Genomic DNA, 14,336 nt, shown 5'->3' with positions numbered 1-14,336 from the left:
TATTTAAGTATTGCACCTGCATATCTATTTCATGCAGAGAATCAGAGGAGAGAAGTACCTTACATGCACATCACAGATTCTTTTGTGTGTTTGAGGAATAGGATATGGATAAAGAATTTGACTTGATTTGTAACCTTACAGCTGCCTTTAATTAGTATTGATAAATTCCAGTCTAAAAAGGAAAACGTTTATTGCTAAGGCAGTAAGCTCTATATACTTAAAAAACCCTCACTCCTCTCAACAAACAAACAAAAAAAACCCTACAAAAATTCTAACATCCTATTTTACTATGTAATCTGTGTGTTGTTCTTAATGCTTTAATGTAAAATGAGTAACTATCTTCAAAGAATATGTGAATATTAAGTAGCTGATTTCCCACTTGATTCTTCTGACTTTACTTGTTTCCAGCTATTTTTCTACTTACTTTGCAATGTTTTATAAAGCATGTGCTGTAAAAGTTGGAAGTGTATTGTGTATTCCTTGTTCTTTGTTGTTCTGATTGGCAATTAATACTCATGGCTGCTTAGCCCTCAGGCTGACTTCATATATTAAACAAAATTCGATAGTTGACTTCTCTGAAAATGAAAGTTTGTATTCCTCTGTATTTCTATGGTGTTTCCTCTGTCATCTAAAATCTGCTCTATCACAGGATTATGCAACAGCCCATGAAGATTTTCAGCATTCATTGGAACTGAACAAAAATCAGCCTATGGCTATGCTTTATAAAGGCTTAACCTTTTTTCACAGAGGACTTCTGAAGGTAAAGCTATGTTAAGTAATAGTTCATGTAGAACAATATAATCTATTTGAAGTTACTTCCATAACATAATAAAAATATCATAGGTGTTGATATATGTATTCTCTCTCACATAAGGAAGACTTTTTTAAGGCAGAAGAGTGCCAGCCAAATGAAAAGGTGCCTTTGCTGACTGTAGTACTTTATCATATGACATGGAAACACTGCAGGTCTGGTTGGATCTTGGTAGATCAGTGATAACTGACGTGTTTATTGAGTGCTTTGAAAGATGTTTGTATTTGGCACCTCTGCTAATGTTTGTATGTTTAGGTTCAAAATAGTGTTGACTATTCCATCCTTGATTCTAAGTCTCAGTATTGCACATGCCAATTTGTATAGCCAGTCCCGTTAAAAAAAGCTGAGTTCTTAGTCAAATCCTTTGAAGAGGAAGATTTCTTTAACCATATGTTTGTAACAATATAGCCATAACCATATCTTTAACCGTCTTTCAGTTTTTATTTTTGTTGCATTGTATTCCTCACAGCAACAGTACATGCTATTGTGTGAAGATGATTACTTACTCTGTAGTTCCTCAAGAGTGTCTGCTAACTGTCTAAATAACAGAGAATGCAGTAAAATAGTTAAAGGCAGAGGACAGATTTGAAAGAGTCTTTTGTACTCCAAAAGTTAAGGGGTGTATTATTAATGAAGAAGGAAGACTGTAAGGGGAGACTGCTTTGCCTCAGGGACCAGGCTGAGCTTTGAAAGCAAACTCTGCAGGGATTTCATCTCTGAATTCTATAAAATTGCTGAAAGAATTGCTCATTCCTGTAGCATGTCAGACAAAGGAAGTCCAGTTAAATCTGTCATTACTTTAAAGAATGTTTTGATATTTCATTTGTTATTTGGTGATTATTACTCTATAGATTTTGTAATAAATGTATGGCTTGTTTGTTCCTTCCAAAGGTTTTGATGAATAGCTTTAAACCCATGGCTAGGAACTACTGAGGATGCTGAAATTCAATGAATGTACTAAGTGACAAATTTTTTCTGTTGGTCCTTTTCTGTAGGAAGCCATTGAGTCATTCAAAGAAGCTCTGAAGCAGAAAGCAGACTTCATAGATGCATATAAAAGTCTGGGACAGGCCTACAGGTAATTGCATTCATATACAGTTTTAAAGTCAATTTTCTGTCTGAATTGTGTACTTTAACATGCACTCTTTTAAGTTTTAGACATCTGTACAAAAGTGTGCAGAATAAATGTGTGTTTGGTAGCTCCTGCAGCTGGTATGGCTATGTTGGGATATATTCAATATAAATGATTTCTAGGTTTGTTTTGTATTTCTAGTTCTGTCTTCGATATCTCTTAAGGATCTCCCAGCCTCAAAGGTTAGGTAAATGGCAGTTTTGAGTAAGGTGTGTTTTAGGTATGATAAATGATTTTTAAGTGATCGAGATGTTTAATACAAACTGTAGATTAATATGCTCATTAGTTGCCATCTGAGATTATTGTGCTACATAGATTTATGAAAAACTCAATTACCTCTCACCAAAGAGATTTACAGTTCTGAGAATTTAGCTGATTTCCTGTAATAAGTCACGTTTTTCTTGGTTTAAATATTGTCACAACTCACCTGTTGGGGATGTGACGTTTGCTATCATTCTCATCAGGCTGAACAAAGACACAGGACCACGTGTCAGGAAACTTGAGGTTTCATTGTACAGTTGCCATAACTCTGGCAACCAACACAATGTTTATACCCAAAAGCTGTTAGCAAACAAGCTCTGAAATTTATGCAATCGACTTCCACAAGAGTGGAGGATAACAAGCCCTTAATTTGTACGATGTGGGACAGTAACTTCTCAATTCCCACAACAGACCTCCTAAAGGTGCAGGGTCACGAGCCACAACACACAACCAAAGGTGCAGGGTCACGAGCCACAACACCATTTTTCACAGTCTCCCCACTCCCACAACAAACTTAAGTGAAGAGCATGGTGGTAAAGTATGATAGCCATGCTTTGCCCAAGGAAAACATGTAGGGGGAGAGAGATATAGACAGAAAAGGGAAAGATCTAACACCAGTCCTTAGATCCCATGTTGGTCCTGCCACGTGGATGTTCGGAGCTGGGGCAAAGCATGAGAATGAGAGGGAGAGAGAGGGGGCATGATGACTGCTGACTGTTCTAAAGGCTCAGCAGTTAGGAAGCCAGGAGCTGAATAGAGTATTGTTTAATAACTGAGCGCACTGTAAGTAGTGACTAACTACGGTAAATCAGAATTATTTCTGCACAAACACTCAGGTCTTAAAAAGGGCAGAAAAAGTAATCTCAGTTCTCCAGGGCAAAGCTAACTTGAGCTATCAAGTTGTTCTTTCATTCTACAGTCATGATCATATTCTTCTGCATCAAATAAGTTTCAACTACAATGTGTAAAAATAGTTTTTAAAGATAGTTTATCACTATTCTGCCTAAAGTGGTTTTTTTTTGCCAAATGTATTTAAAACTAGTAAATCATGCTTGTTTTTTCTAGTGTTGTTCTTGTTCGATTAATTTTGTCTAATATAATTTTATCTGGAGAGAATTTCACAATCCTAAGCTTATAAAAATCAGTGTACTGGATTAAAAACATGAAGATAAATCAAGTTGTATACTATTTGTTTAAATTTCCTCATGACAGTTTTTCTGTGACTGTTTTTACTAAAAGCTGTCCTGCATGTGGGCTAATTTCAGTCACTACATCTTTAGTTAATTTCAGCTGTCGAACACCACATGCTTTCTTATTAAGCATTTAAGTAGTTAGTAAATTTTTTAAAAGTGTTTATATTTAGAAGTTAAAAAGACCTGTCATGGGTAGTGTCTCCCAAGAGTGCTTTCTGTGGAAGTTTTGTTTCTTTTGGTTGCTCAAGAAGTACCATAAGTGTGTGTTTCACAGGTTTGTGTCCCCTGAGGATTGTGAAGATTTGTGGCCTTGTGGGGTTGTATTTCAGAGTACACATTTCTGGGAGTGAAAAACTCGGTGCAGCTGAGTTATTACCACCAAAGAACAGTTGAAAAATCACTGCTTGTGTTACAGAAATTGTCTATTAGTACTGTGTTTCTCTTTAGACATGTGTTTCCTCTTTAGTACTGTTTCCTCTTTAGACATGTAGAAGCAACCTTTAACAAGGAATTTCATTGTCACTGTTGCCTTCTATATTTTTCACTTTACACTTGGAATCACACAGAGAGCTTGGCAACTTTGATGCTGCTACAGAGAGTTTCCAGAAGGCTTTACTGCTAAATCAAAACCATGTTCAGACATTGCAGCTCAAAGGAATGATGCTTTATCATCATGGTAGCTTAGATGAAGCACTAAAGAATTTTAAGGTAAGCAAGCCCTAAGGAAATACAAAGCTAATATGTTTTAACAAGGCTTTGTGTTCAACAAATGCAATAAAATGGACAAGTTTCAAGGTTTTTAATTTCGAATCTGCATATGCATTGTACTAAAACTTTTTGTGGTGTAGTCTGTCTTGAAAGATAACAAATTTTGCAGATTTTACTTAAAAATGGAATTTTGCTCAAACTAAGATAGTTTCTCTAGCTGTTTAATGAATTTTTAAAACCAAGCTCAGGTTGAAATGTTTTATCTTTCTTGAGTTTTTAACTGGTAATTGTGTTCTTGCTAATATTTGAGTTGAAACCTAGTTTTTTTCATATCTGCTAAAAGAAGAAGTGTAGTAGTCTTGTAATTTTAAGCTTAAAATAAGTTCCAGTGTTTATCTTATTCTTCTGGGGTATTTTCATCTTTTTGAAAAATTCAGAACATTGCAATTCATTGAGTTTTTCAAAAATGTACATGTTGTCATAGGTAAACAAAATCTTTTCTATCTCTGTTAGCATTAAATAACTGCCTCATTTTGTATACGTAACAGAAAAGGCACATGTCAATCATATGCCCTTAAAACAAGGAATGAAATAAAATGTGGAAACTATTCCATCCCTTTCCAAAGCAGTCTGTGCTTATCCCAAGAAGAACACTTTATGTGCATTATTATGTGTTCGTCTTCTCTAACACAATTTGTAGATACAGATGTAATTGAACAGGAAGTTCAGCTTCCTAGATGGAGTTGCTCTTGTGAAGACATGTAATTGCTAGAAGAATCAGAGCATTCATTTCTGAATGATAAATATGAATTTGTTACGTGTTTAACATACAGTAAATAGTTGACTCCTGCATGAAGTAGTGAAGAGATGAATGGAAGAAACAGCACAATATGTGTAACTACATGAGTACCTAAGAGTGACTTGACTAGTATTGTCAGGAGTGCATTTTGTCTAATCTCATTTGGCTAATGTTGACACTTCTGTAGTGCTCATATTGTTAAAACAAACACAGTCTATCTTCATAACAAAGTGTGCAAAGCATATTTGCACTGGCAGTTCTTTTTCTTTCCCTTTAATAAAGGTGAAAATATTTTTTCTTATATTTGCAATCAGTTTAAATGCTCAGCATCATTGGAGGAAAGTTGTGATGGAAGTGGATCTTAATATTATCAGTAAATCTTTTCATGTGGTCTTCTGACCAGACAGGTTAGATTATTTGAAGATACTCTTTCTCACTCTTGATTTATGGATGCTTTGTTCCTTTAATCTCCTAGAGATGTCTGCAGCTAGAACCATACAATGAAGTATGCCAGTACATGAAAGGTCTGAGCCATGTTGCAATGGGACAGTTTTATGAAGGCATAAAAGCTCAGACCAAAGTTATGTTAAATGATCCACTACCAGGTCAGAAGGCCAGCCCAGAATATCTGAAAGTGAAATACCTCCGAGGTAAGTTGGATTTGTTTTGTTTTGTTTAAAATTTCTTAAATGCTTCAAGAACCCTAAAAGTACAAGCTTCTTTGTAGTTATGGCCATCTTAAAGAAACCAGTGTACATTCTCAAGCACTGAGTACGAATGTTAAAAAAAGAAATATACTGATTCTTATTGTTCATACAGTTAAAAACTAGGATCATGAGTGAAATAGACATTTCTCTATAATGCTAAAGATACTTATTTCTGTCTTGGAAATTGGCTAATAGCAAAATTAAATTATCTGACAGTAGCGACTCATTAAAGTCATGTTGGATAACTCACAAATGTATAATCTGGTTATTGTTTTCATGTAATGACATAAGTAGGCTGGTAATGCACACAGTAATTAATTCTATTTCTTTCCTCCAGAGTATTCCAGATATTTGCATGCACATTTGGATACCCCTCTTACTGAGTATAATACTGATATAGATCTTCCTGGAAACTTCAAGGACCACTGGGCCAAAAATCTTCCTTTTCTTATAGAAAATTATGAAGAGCAGCCAGGGTTACAGCCACATATAAAGTGAGACTTTCTGCTTTTAAAGCCTATTCTATTTTTTTCAGTTTGACTTTTTGAAGGACTATTCTGAGGTATTCTAGCAGCTTAAATAATATTGTATGAAAGTAGAATTCCACGGAGTCTATAAACCCTTTTGTAGATCACAGGAGTTTTATCTTATAAAAGAGGAAGGATCAAATTTAGGATTATTTTCTTCACGTCAGTCTTCACGTAATAATAATCACGTATTGCTGTTTCATATTCCCTGGCCTTACTGATTAACTCTTCTGTTTCTTTCTTGCTTGGAATTAATTTAAGGACTTGATAAGTTTGAGATGCTCATTGTAATGCTACACAGTACCCTTATTGCAGTTTCTTGTTGTAGGTGGGGTTTTTACTTTGTTATAGTTTCCTAGATACATACTATCTCTTCACTGGCAGCTGGGTATCATTTGGAAAACTTGTTTTCTGGAGCAATTAAGATAACCAGTATTTAAGGAGGAGGTGACTTCAGCCAACAAAGCAGGAGAATTTACTAGAATAGACTTGAAAATAGTGTAGTTAATGGAAGGATATCAATTTCTCCTGCTGTAAACCTGTTTCTAGATATATGGTCATATATTTGCTTTGTCTATGTAAAAAAATTTCTCAATTAAATATTTATGGCTTTTGGGTTTATGGAGTAAAATCCACCTTTGTAGCACAAGAAGCTTTTACAGAATTACAGGATATGTTAATAGAAAAAGACTTTCAGTGTCTACACTTACCCTTTTTTTGCTTAGTTAAAGTGAATCGGGGTGAGTGTAACATTGAAGGATATTGTATTATCTGTGAACTTTATTTAGTATCACTTATTATGAGCAGATCTGAAGGTGAAATACTGGTTATGACGGTAATAAGATGCCATTGAATTCAGTAAGACTGAATTAATATGAGATATTGAGCATAAGTGCCATGTACTGTGTATGTTCAGTGAGCTGGGAGGGGGAATAAGTGTTCTTTATACTGCTCGTGTTTCTCCCACAAATGGTATTGATTTGTAAAACACAGATTTGCTTGTGTAATACTTTCAGGGATTGTGTTGCCAGTTATATCTGATGCATGTTTTTCTCCTCTGTAAGAGATGTGTTATTTCAGAATTTTGAAAGCTATAAGCCTGATGTGCAAGAACTCATATGTGCAGCTGATCATCTGGGTTCCATGATGCAGTATGAGACACCAGGATTTCTTCCAAATAAAAGAATACATAGAGGTATACTGAAAATGCTCTGTAAATTTGAGGGGGGGGGGAATCAATGTTGTGATAATTGAATGCTGTGCCTTTGCTGACTGTGGATCAGTTTTATGCTCTGTTTCTTTCAAATCAGATAAAAAATTAAAAATAATCATTATGTCAGCAGTTCCTAGCTGGGGACTGGAAGTTGTGGTCTCCTGGACTTTATTGATGTTGTCATTTCTTTTCCCTTAAATACTTTGCTTTCCTGCTTCAGTTTTCTTATCTGTACAAAAATGAGTGTTTGGCTCTAATTGGTTTTCTGTTTTTCTCTTGTTTGTCCCTCTCTCTTCCTCCCTCACCTTAGCAATGGGATTGGCCACTCTAGAAGTAATGCAAGCTGTGCAGAGGACTTGGGCAAACTCAAAAGTTCGGATGAATGGAAAAACCAGATTGATGCAGTGGAGAGATATGTTTGATATTGCTGTGAAGTGGCGAAGGTAAGGGTAAAAGAGGAGGGAGAACAAGCCTGATACTGGTTGTAATAATGATCTATGCCTCAGCTAACCAAGGGGCTAAAGTTGTGAAGGACCAAATGAACACTTGTTACCATTCTGTAACTACAAAGTGTTCTGATAAAAGGATGGTTTAGTTACAAGGAGTGCACTTCTGAAAATACTCCATTTATCTTCTTTTTTGAAGGAGGGAAGGAGTTGGGAATAGCATTTTCCAGTGGAAGCAAAGCTGTGAAAGACCATGGGACCCATTGCAGCTAAGGATAACAAAAACAGTTCCAAACTGCAGAAATGTAAAATGTTTGAGTTGTGTAATTTTCATAGGGAAAAAACCCCCTCTGTTTCAGTAAAAAGTTTTTTGTAATCTCTGAACTGTGGCTTTTGCCTCAAATTGTTCTATGTGTGAACAGAGCTCTATTAAAAATATTACATGGAGGGAAATGTGTGCCAATGTTCATGTCCTTTGTCTTTGTAGGATAGCTGACCCTGACCAGCCTGTGCTTTGGTTGGACCAAATGCCTGCCCGAAGCCTTAGCAGAGGTTTCAATAATCACATTAACTTAATCAGGTATGAGACTTTTTTACCAAACAGCATTCCCACATAGAGTAAGGGATTGTACCAAAACTTACTGGCTGTTCATAAAACAGCATCTTAGTGTTGAATCTGTATGTGTTTACTGGTTTACTTTAGTATTTATTTTGTATTTTCCAGAGGAACACCTGGGTTTTGTGCAACTCAAATTTTCCCTCATGACATATCCTACTTTTCCTGAATTTCAGTTACACAACTGAGTTATAGCAAGACCTAACAAGGATTCAGAAGATGCATATTTTCTTCTGCTGTTTTTAATTCTCAATTTACCCTAAATGTAAAAAATTGATTAAGTTCAATCATAGTTGTAATTTTTGAAAATGTTGCTTCTCAAAGGTAGTAGGATCAGCATTCAAACAATGGTGTTCTATTAGCTTTAATACCAATTTACAATGGAGAGGAAAACCATAATTCTCTTAGTTGTTATCAGAGCAAAAATGACAAAATAAGTAACAGTTGCACTTTCAAATAAAGGTAAAATTTAAAAGATTCAACCGCTGTTGTACGTTCCATCTTCTCCCATGCTGCAAGACTCTATATTGTAGTCATGATAGTGCTACCTCCCCTGAAGTGGTAGAAGTGTGAGAGACTCACTGTGGCAACACCACTGTCAATCACAGGAGCAGAGTGTGTTTGTGTAAGTAAATATATAGCCAGGTTTCATCTTACTCCATCTCTTCATGGGAAATACTGAAGCTTCTGTTGTTCTGCTTTTATATCTCTCTCTCTCTTCTTTGAGAAGCTGTATTGAACAAGGAGGATAAGGGAAACATAGGCTTCTCAAGAATTATTTCAGGCAGAGGAAAACAGTGATATTCTAATGTTCACAAGCAGAGGCTAATGAGAATTTGTCCTCACTCCTCCTTCCACTCTATGAAACGGACCCTAGCAGCCTCTGCTTTACTTTATGGAGTGGTTAGTGCAGCATTAAACTCCAATGCAGATCAGTATTTGCCTTGCAGGATGTGCTGCTACATGAACAGTCTTATGCTCAAGCTTCTCTCTTCCCTCAAGCCAAGTGTTGCGTTTGTGCTCCAAGCTATGTCCATCTTTGCTGTTGCTGCATTTCTCTCTTCTCACACATAGGATGCAGCAGAAGCTACAACCATCTGTATTTGACACACGGGTGCATGCCATACTTCGTCTGTTTCTTCCAATTTTTAAATGGGAGAGTAAAAGCTTAATTTCTAGGTGGTCTGTTCTCGCAGAAGGGCATTCATGTAACAACACTTAATTAACATGCTGAAAATAACATTGAATGCTTAATCTGGGGAGATGTGTTCTTGTGCAGGATCTCTGTCAGTGACTCTGTTTTGCAGTGGCTGAAGTACTTCTTTTCCTTTCATTAGGGGATGCTAGCAAAAGTCATGACGTACTGTTACAGCTGTTCTGGTCATTTCATAGAAATCTGAAAAAAGTTTCATGAACATTTTGTAGGTCCACAGTGAATTTAAGTCTAAGCTTTTGGTTTTGGCTCAGCCTTGGCTTTGGGGGATCTCATCAGCATTTTGCTTATGCTTTCTTGATAGCTAGGTAGTGGTTCTCTGAAAATTATTGATTTGGCACTTTTTTGGAAGTGCCTAAATACCTCTGCCTTAGGAGTTGATCATACTATAGTACTGGATGCCTTTTGATTCTGGAAACCTGTACTTGTTTGATGTTCTCCATCCCAAGTAATATACAGTCAACTTTCTTTGGTCATCTCTCTGACCAGCATCTCTGTTGTGATTTATTTCTGCTTTTGGATTTCCTCCTGATGATACCACATGAGGTGAGGGATAAAAGAAATTAATATACTAAGTGGTAATTGTTACTTTTTAAAATTTATTTAACTTTGTAAGCATGTTCCAGTTCATTATGATTTCTAAATGACTATTTGCTCTTAATGGATTATACAGATTTGTGTAATCTTCTTGCATTACTCAACTTGTTATATGGCTGCTGACTGAAGATACTAATAGGCTACAGAGCTAACACCTTTTTGTTGATAATTGAGGTAGCTTTATGGTCTTTTGACTTTTTCAGAAAGACATTGCTTTATATATTTGGGTTATGATTTGGAAGTTATTCTCATAACTGTATGACTAAGGCTGAATTCTTCCTATAGCATGACTACCTGAAAACCAGGTGTAACAGTAGATTTAGGCTGACAGATGGCAGTCTTCATGGTTATTAAGTAAACAAAGATAATAGCTGTTCTGTCAAATAAGTGTAACAATAGCAGTTGCATGTTCTTCTGGTATTTATTACAGATTAGTCAGGCTGAGCTCAAGCTGTCTCTAGGTTTTATTTGGTCTGAATTGTACACCAGCAACTTCTGTGGGAGAAAAAATTTGGATTAGATATCTCTTAATGTAACTTTTTTGTTTACTCAGAAGTCTTTGCATTTAAGATCCATTGTTGTTCAGTGATTCCTGTCAAATAAGTCTTGTCATGGAGGCACCAACACTGTCTGCTGAATTAAAGATTTTTTCTTTTCTGGAATGGCAAAATGTTTGGAGTGTGTTGGAAAACAAACTTTGTTTGTTTGTTTGGAGTTAATTTGAGGACCTTTTAAAAAAGATATATATGAAATATCTTGCACTTCACAATGTTTGATAGGCTTTCAGGTCTTAGCATTCTCAAGATGCAGATATATTAGCTGTCACTTTCTTTGTGGCTCTATAGACAAGTGTGACTTTGGCTTGTCTCCTTTCTGGCTTAAATGATCAAAGCTACCAAGTTTTATTTAAAGTAGAGAAAATGGTTTTGAAAGCTTAAGTTATTTTCAAATAACAAGGATTTGAGATCAGCTAAACATTACTGATATACTTGATGTTCTTATTTAAAAAAAAGACACTGTCTGGAACACTGTGACACCTGAATTCTGGGTGATAGTGTTTACCAAATGAGGAGAAAGAGTGGGAATAAACACAAATTGCTTTTGACCACCCACTAAATTTTTTTCTTGGTACTACAGCTTCTAGATGGCCTTATAGAATGATAGGTCTGGTTTGGATGTATTTTCCAAGATGCCACAAAAGGAAAATCCAGTTCCTTATACTGACACGCTACTGCCTGTTGTACATACACTTAATACAGATGGAAAATGATGGGACGTACAACAAGGGCAAATTATGTATATAGATTTGTCTTCATCCTTCTGCTTTCCCTCCCTTTCCTATGTGCAGATATGTTTGTGTTCTAATTCTGTTCAGTTTTTAAAGACTGATTCTGCTGTTTTTCTGAGACTAGGGCTACTAAGGGGTGAGACTGTTGAGTGAGACATTAGACAGGGACATGAGCTGCCAAAAATCACTTAGAGTGGCAAAACAATCTAGGTGTACACACCTTCCTGTGATTGACAGTGGGTTTGCTTCCTCAGAGAGCGATAACATTTGCTTTATAAAATCTTGTTTTGTAGACTGGGAGAAGAGGAAGGACTCCTACAAATGAATAATGGTATGTAATTTTTCCTCTCAGAGTGGTTATAATCCTAACAGGTTTCTACCACGTTTTTAATATAGATCTTTTTTTCCTTAGTAGTCCAAGGGGAAAAAGCAGCTTCACAGTGTTTTTGTTTCACAGTTACTACTTGTAACTGTTAGGAGTCAAAGCAAAATTCTTTTTGTACAGAGGGACGTAGGTGAAAAAAAAGTATGTGGACTGTCAGAACAGATCAGCATGTACACTGTCAAATATGTAAACTGGAGAGTGTTGGTTCTCTGAGTCTATGTGCAGATTGAGAATTCTTTTCTAGTTTTGCAATATCTATGAGTGAAACTGTCTAAGAGATTATATCCTTGTGCAAATTGATAATTATCACACATAAGATTTACTGGAATTGGACACGCTGAAAATAGGGAAATATGCATGAAGTGTCATTTATCAGAGAACAACACTGATGATACATGAATTTTTGGAATTTCACTAAGGAATCTATATTGAAAATGGAGGATTGGTAATTTACCACCTAGATAAACCTCTAGTTCATTCCTTTAATTTACAGAGCATCTGTGGATAAAATGCGTAATGTTTGTGTCTTAACCCTGGGATGTTTGGTTGGAAAAACAAGACTTCAGAAAAGCTTTTCTTCTCTTTGTAGGGGGCAGGTCATTAACATGCGATACCTGGAATACTTTGAGAAAATTCTTCATTTTATCAAAGACAGGATCCTTGTTTATCATGGGTAAATTACTGTTATTTTTTTCCCTGCTTCAGTCCTCTGTTCATACTGATTTGAAATTTACATAATATTCATTTCAGAAAGTCTGAGGGATTTTTTTCTTTCTTAATTTCAGTAAGTCCTAGTTTTCTTAGTATCTGTAATGGTCTCATTTCCTATTGGAAATGCAAAATACATTGCCACATAAGGAAACTTTAACAGGAAAAAACTCCATTGTGAATTACAGTGTACAAGAAACTAATAACTGTTTTGAAATTGTAGCCACAGTTTTGTCATGATTGGATCTCAAGTCTTTCTAAGTATATGATTGACAGGCTGAGGAAGTTGGGGCTGTTCAGCCTGGAGAAGAGAAGGTTGTGTGGGGTCCTCATAGCAGCCTTTCAGTATCTGAAGGGGCTACAGGTGAGCTGGAGAGGGACTGTGTGTTATGAGCTGCTGTGACAGGACAGGGAGTAATGGGTATAAACTGAAAGCGGGTAAATTTAGGTAAGATGTTAGGAAGACATTTTTTAAGGTGTGAGGGTGGTGAGACACTGGCACAGGTTGCCCAGGGAGGTAGTAGGTGCCCCAACCCTGGCAGTGTTCGAAGCCAGGTTAGATGAAGCCTTGAGCAACCTGGTCTAATGGGGAGGTGTCCCTGCCCAGGGCATGGGGGGTCGGTACTAGATGATCTCCAACATCCATTCCAACCCCTTAACATACTATGATTTCTTAAAGATGTTGAGTTTCCTCCTAGCAGAATAAAATACAGTTTCTCTGAATATTGAGATTAATTTATTAAATAGTAGGAATGAGGAGGAAAGAGATAAGAGGATATAAAGGTAATTTTCATTGAAAGTGACAAGTAGTTTTAAATGAGCAGAGAATCTTTACTACCTGTTAGCTAGATGGGTTGGTAGATGTTGTCCTGGAACCAAAGACAGCTGTATAATCTTGAATGGAACAATATGACTAAAGGTAATTTGAAAATTGATATGGCATCTATGTCAAACTTCTATCAGTTTTTAGTGAGTAAGATGAGTCCTCCATCTGTGGCTCATTTGTGGCAATAGTATTCTGATAACATTAAAAACTAAAACTCTTTGAGCTTTAAGCCCTCTACTTTTTAGCCTGGTAACTTTTTTAATATTGAGTTCTGGTTTTTAATCTCATAATGCCACTTAAATATCAAACATGAAAGTGCAGAAAATCCTGGGAACAGTTGAAAACATTTAGGTTTTAGAAAATTTATGATGGCTGCTGAAGATACGTAAGTTCTGTAGTGACTGGGAAGTCTGTCCTCTATTGGGAAGAAGTTTGTTCAGCATAAGCCGGCAGCATTCGACCTTAAACCAGAGGAATTTGTGCTGTGATTTTAAAAATGATTCTGTTCTTAAAATCTGTGTTTGCAGTAATTAATAAATATTAGAGCAGTAATTCAACAGATTTCTTCATGGTCCAGCTATGCCTGCATCTGGAGTATTTACTTGCCCTTGAGGCTACACAGGTGCATATATTTTGTGGAGAAGGTTTTTAACATTAACTCTATTCTTTCTTCTTTCCTTCTCTTGAGCCTCCTGCCTACACACTCTGGTGTGAACGCTGTTTAATGCTTTAGAGTGGCCAACAGCAAGTGTAACAGTACTAAATTAGTGTAAGATGAACCTGAAGACTGAAGTTGATGTTTGAAGGTGAAAAAAATAAGCTGAGCTGATAGAGTAGAAAATTACATTTTGAAAAGTAGGAGAGCATGTGGCCAAGTATAAAGGAACTAGTTTTCAGGAAAGAAAT

General features: G+C 36.2%; 1 protein-coding gene across 1 annotated transcript in view; it reads left to right on the top strand.

The window, feature by feature from the left end:
- Positions 1-14,336, top strand: part of TTC13 (tetratricopeptide repeat domain 13) — a gene marked incomplete at its 5' end in the record, with an annotated part of 35,566 nt that overhangs the window by 10,400 nt on the left and 10,830 nt on the right. Inside the window, 9 exons of the mRNA XM_009076903.1 lie at positions 650-760; positions 1,807-1,889; positions 3,964-4,105; positions 5,380-5,554; positions 5,949-6,105; positions 7,203-7,333; positions 7,662-7,794; positions 8,285-8,377; positions 12,486-12,569. Coding sequence (XP_009075151.1) covers positions 650-760; positions 1,807-1,889; positions 3,964-4,105; positions 5,380-5,554; positions 5,949-6,105; positions 7,203-7,333; positions 7,662-7,794; positions 8,285-8,377; positions 12,486-12,569 — 1,109 coding nt within the window. The remainder of the gene's footprint in view (positions 1-649; positions 761-1,806; positions 1,890-3,963; positions 4,106-5,379; positions 5,555-5,948; positions 6,106-7,202; positions 7,334-7,661; positions 7,795-8,284; positions 8,378-12,485; positions 12,570-14,336) is intronic.

The sequence above is a fragment of the Acanthisitta chloris genome, unplaced genomic scaffold, assembly GCF_000695815.1.
Source record: "Acanthisitta chloris isolate BGI_N310 unplaced genomic scaffold, ASM69581v1 scaffold3306, whole genome shotgun sequence".
Classification (NCBI taxonomy): Eukaryota; Metazoa; Chordata; class Aves; order Passeriformes; family Acanthisittidae; genus Acanthisitta; species Acanthisitta chloris.
Note: the sequence above shows the minus strand (reverse complement) of the source record. Positions and strands in the feature narration are given on the sequence as shown.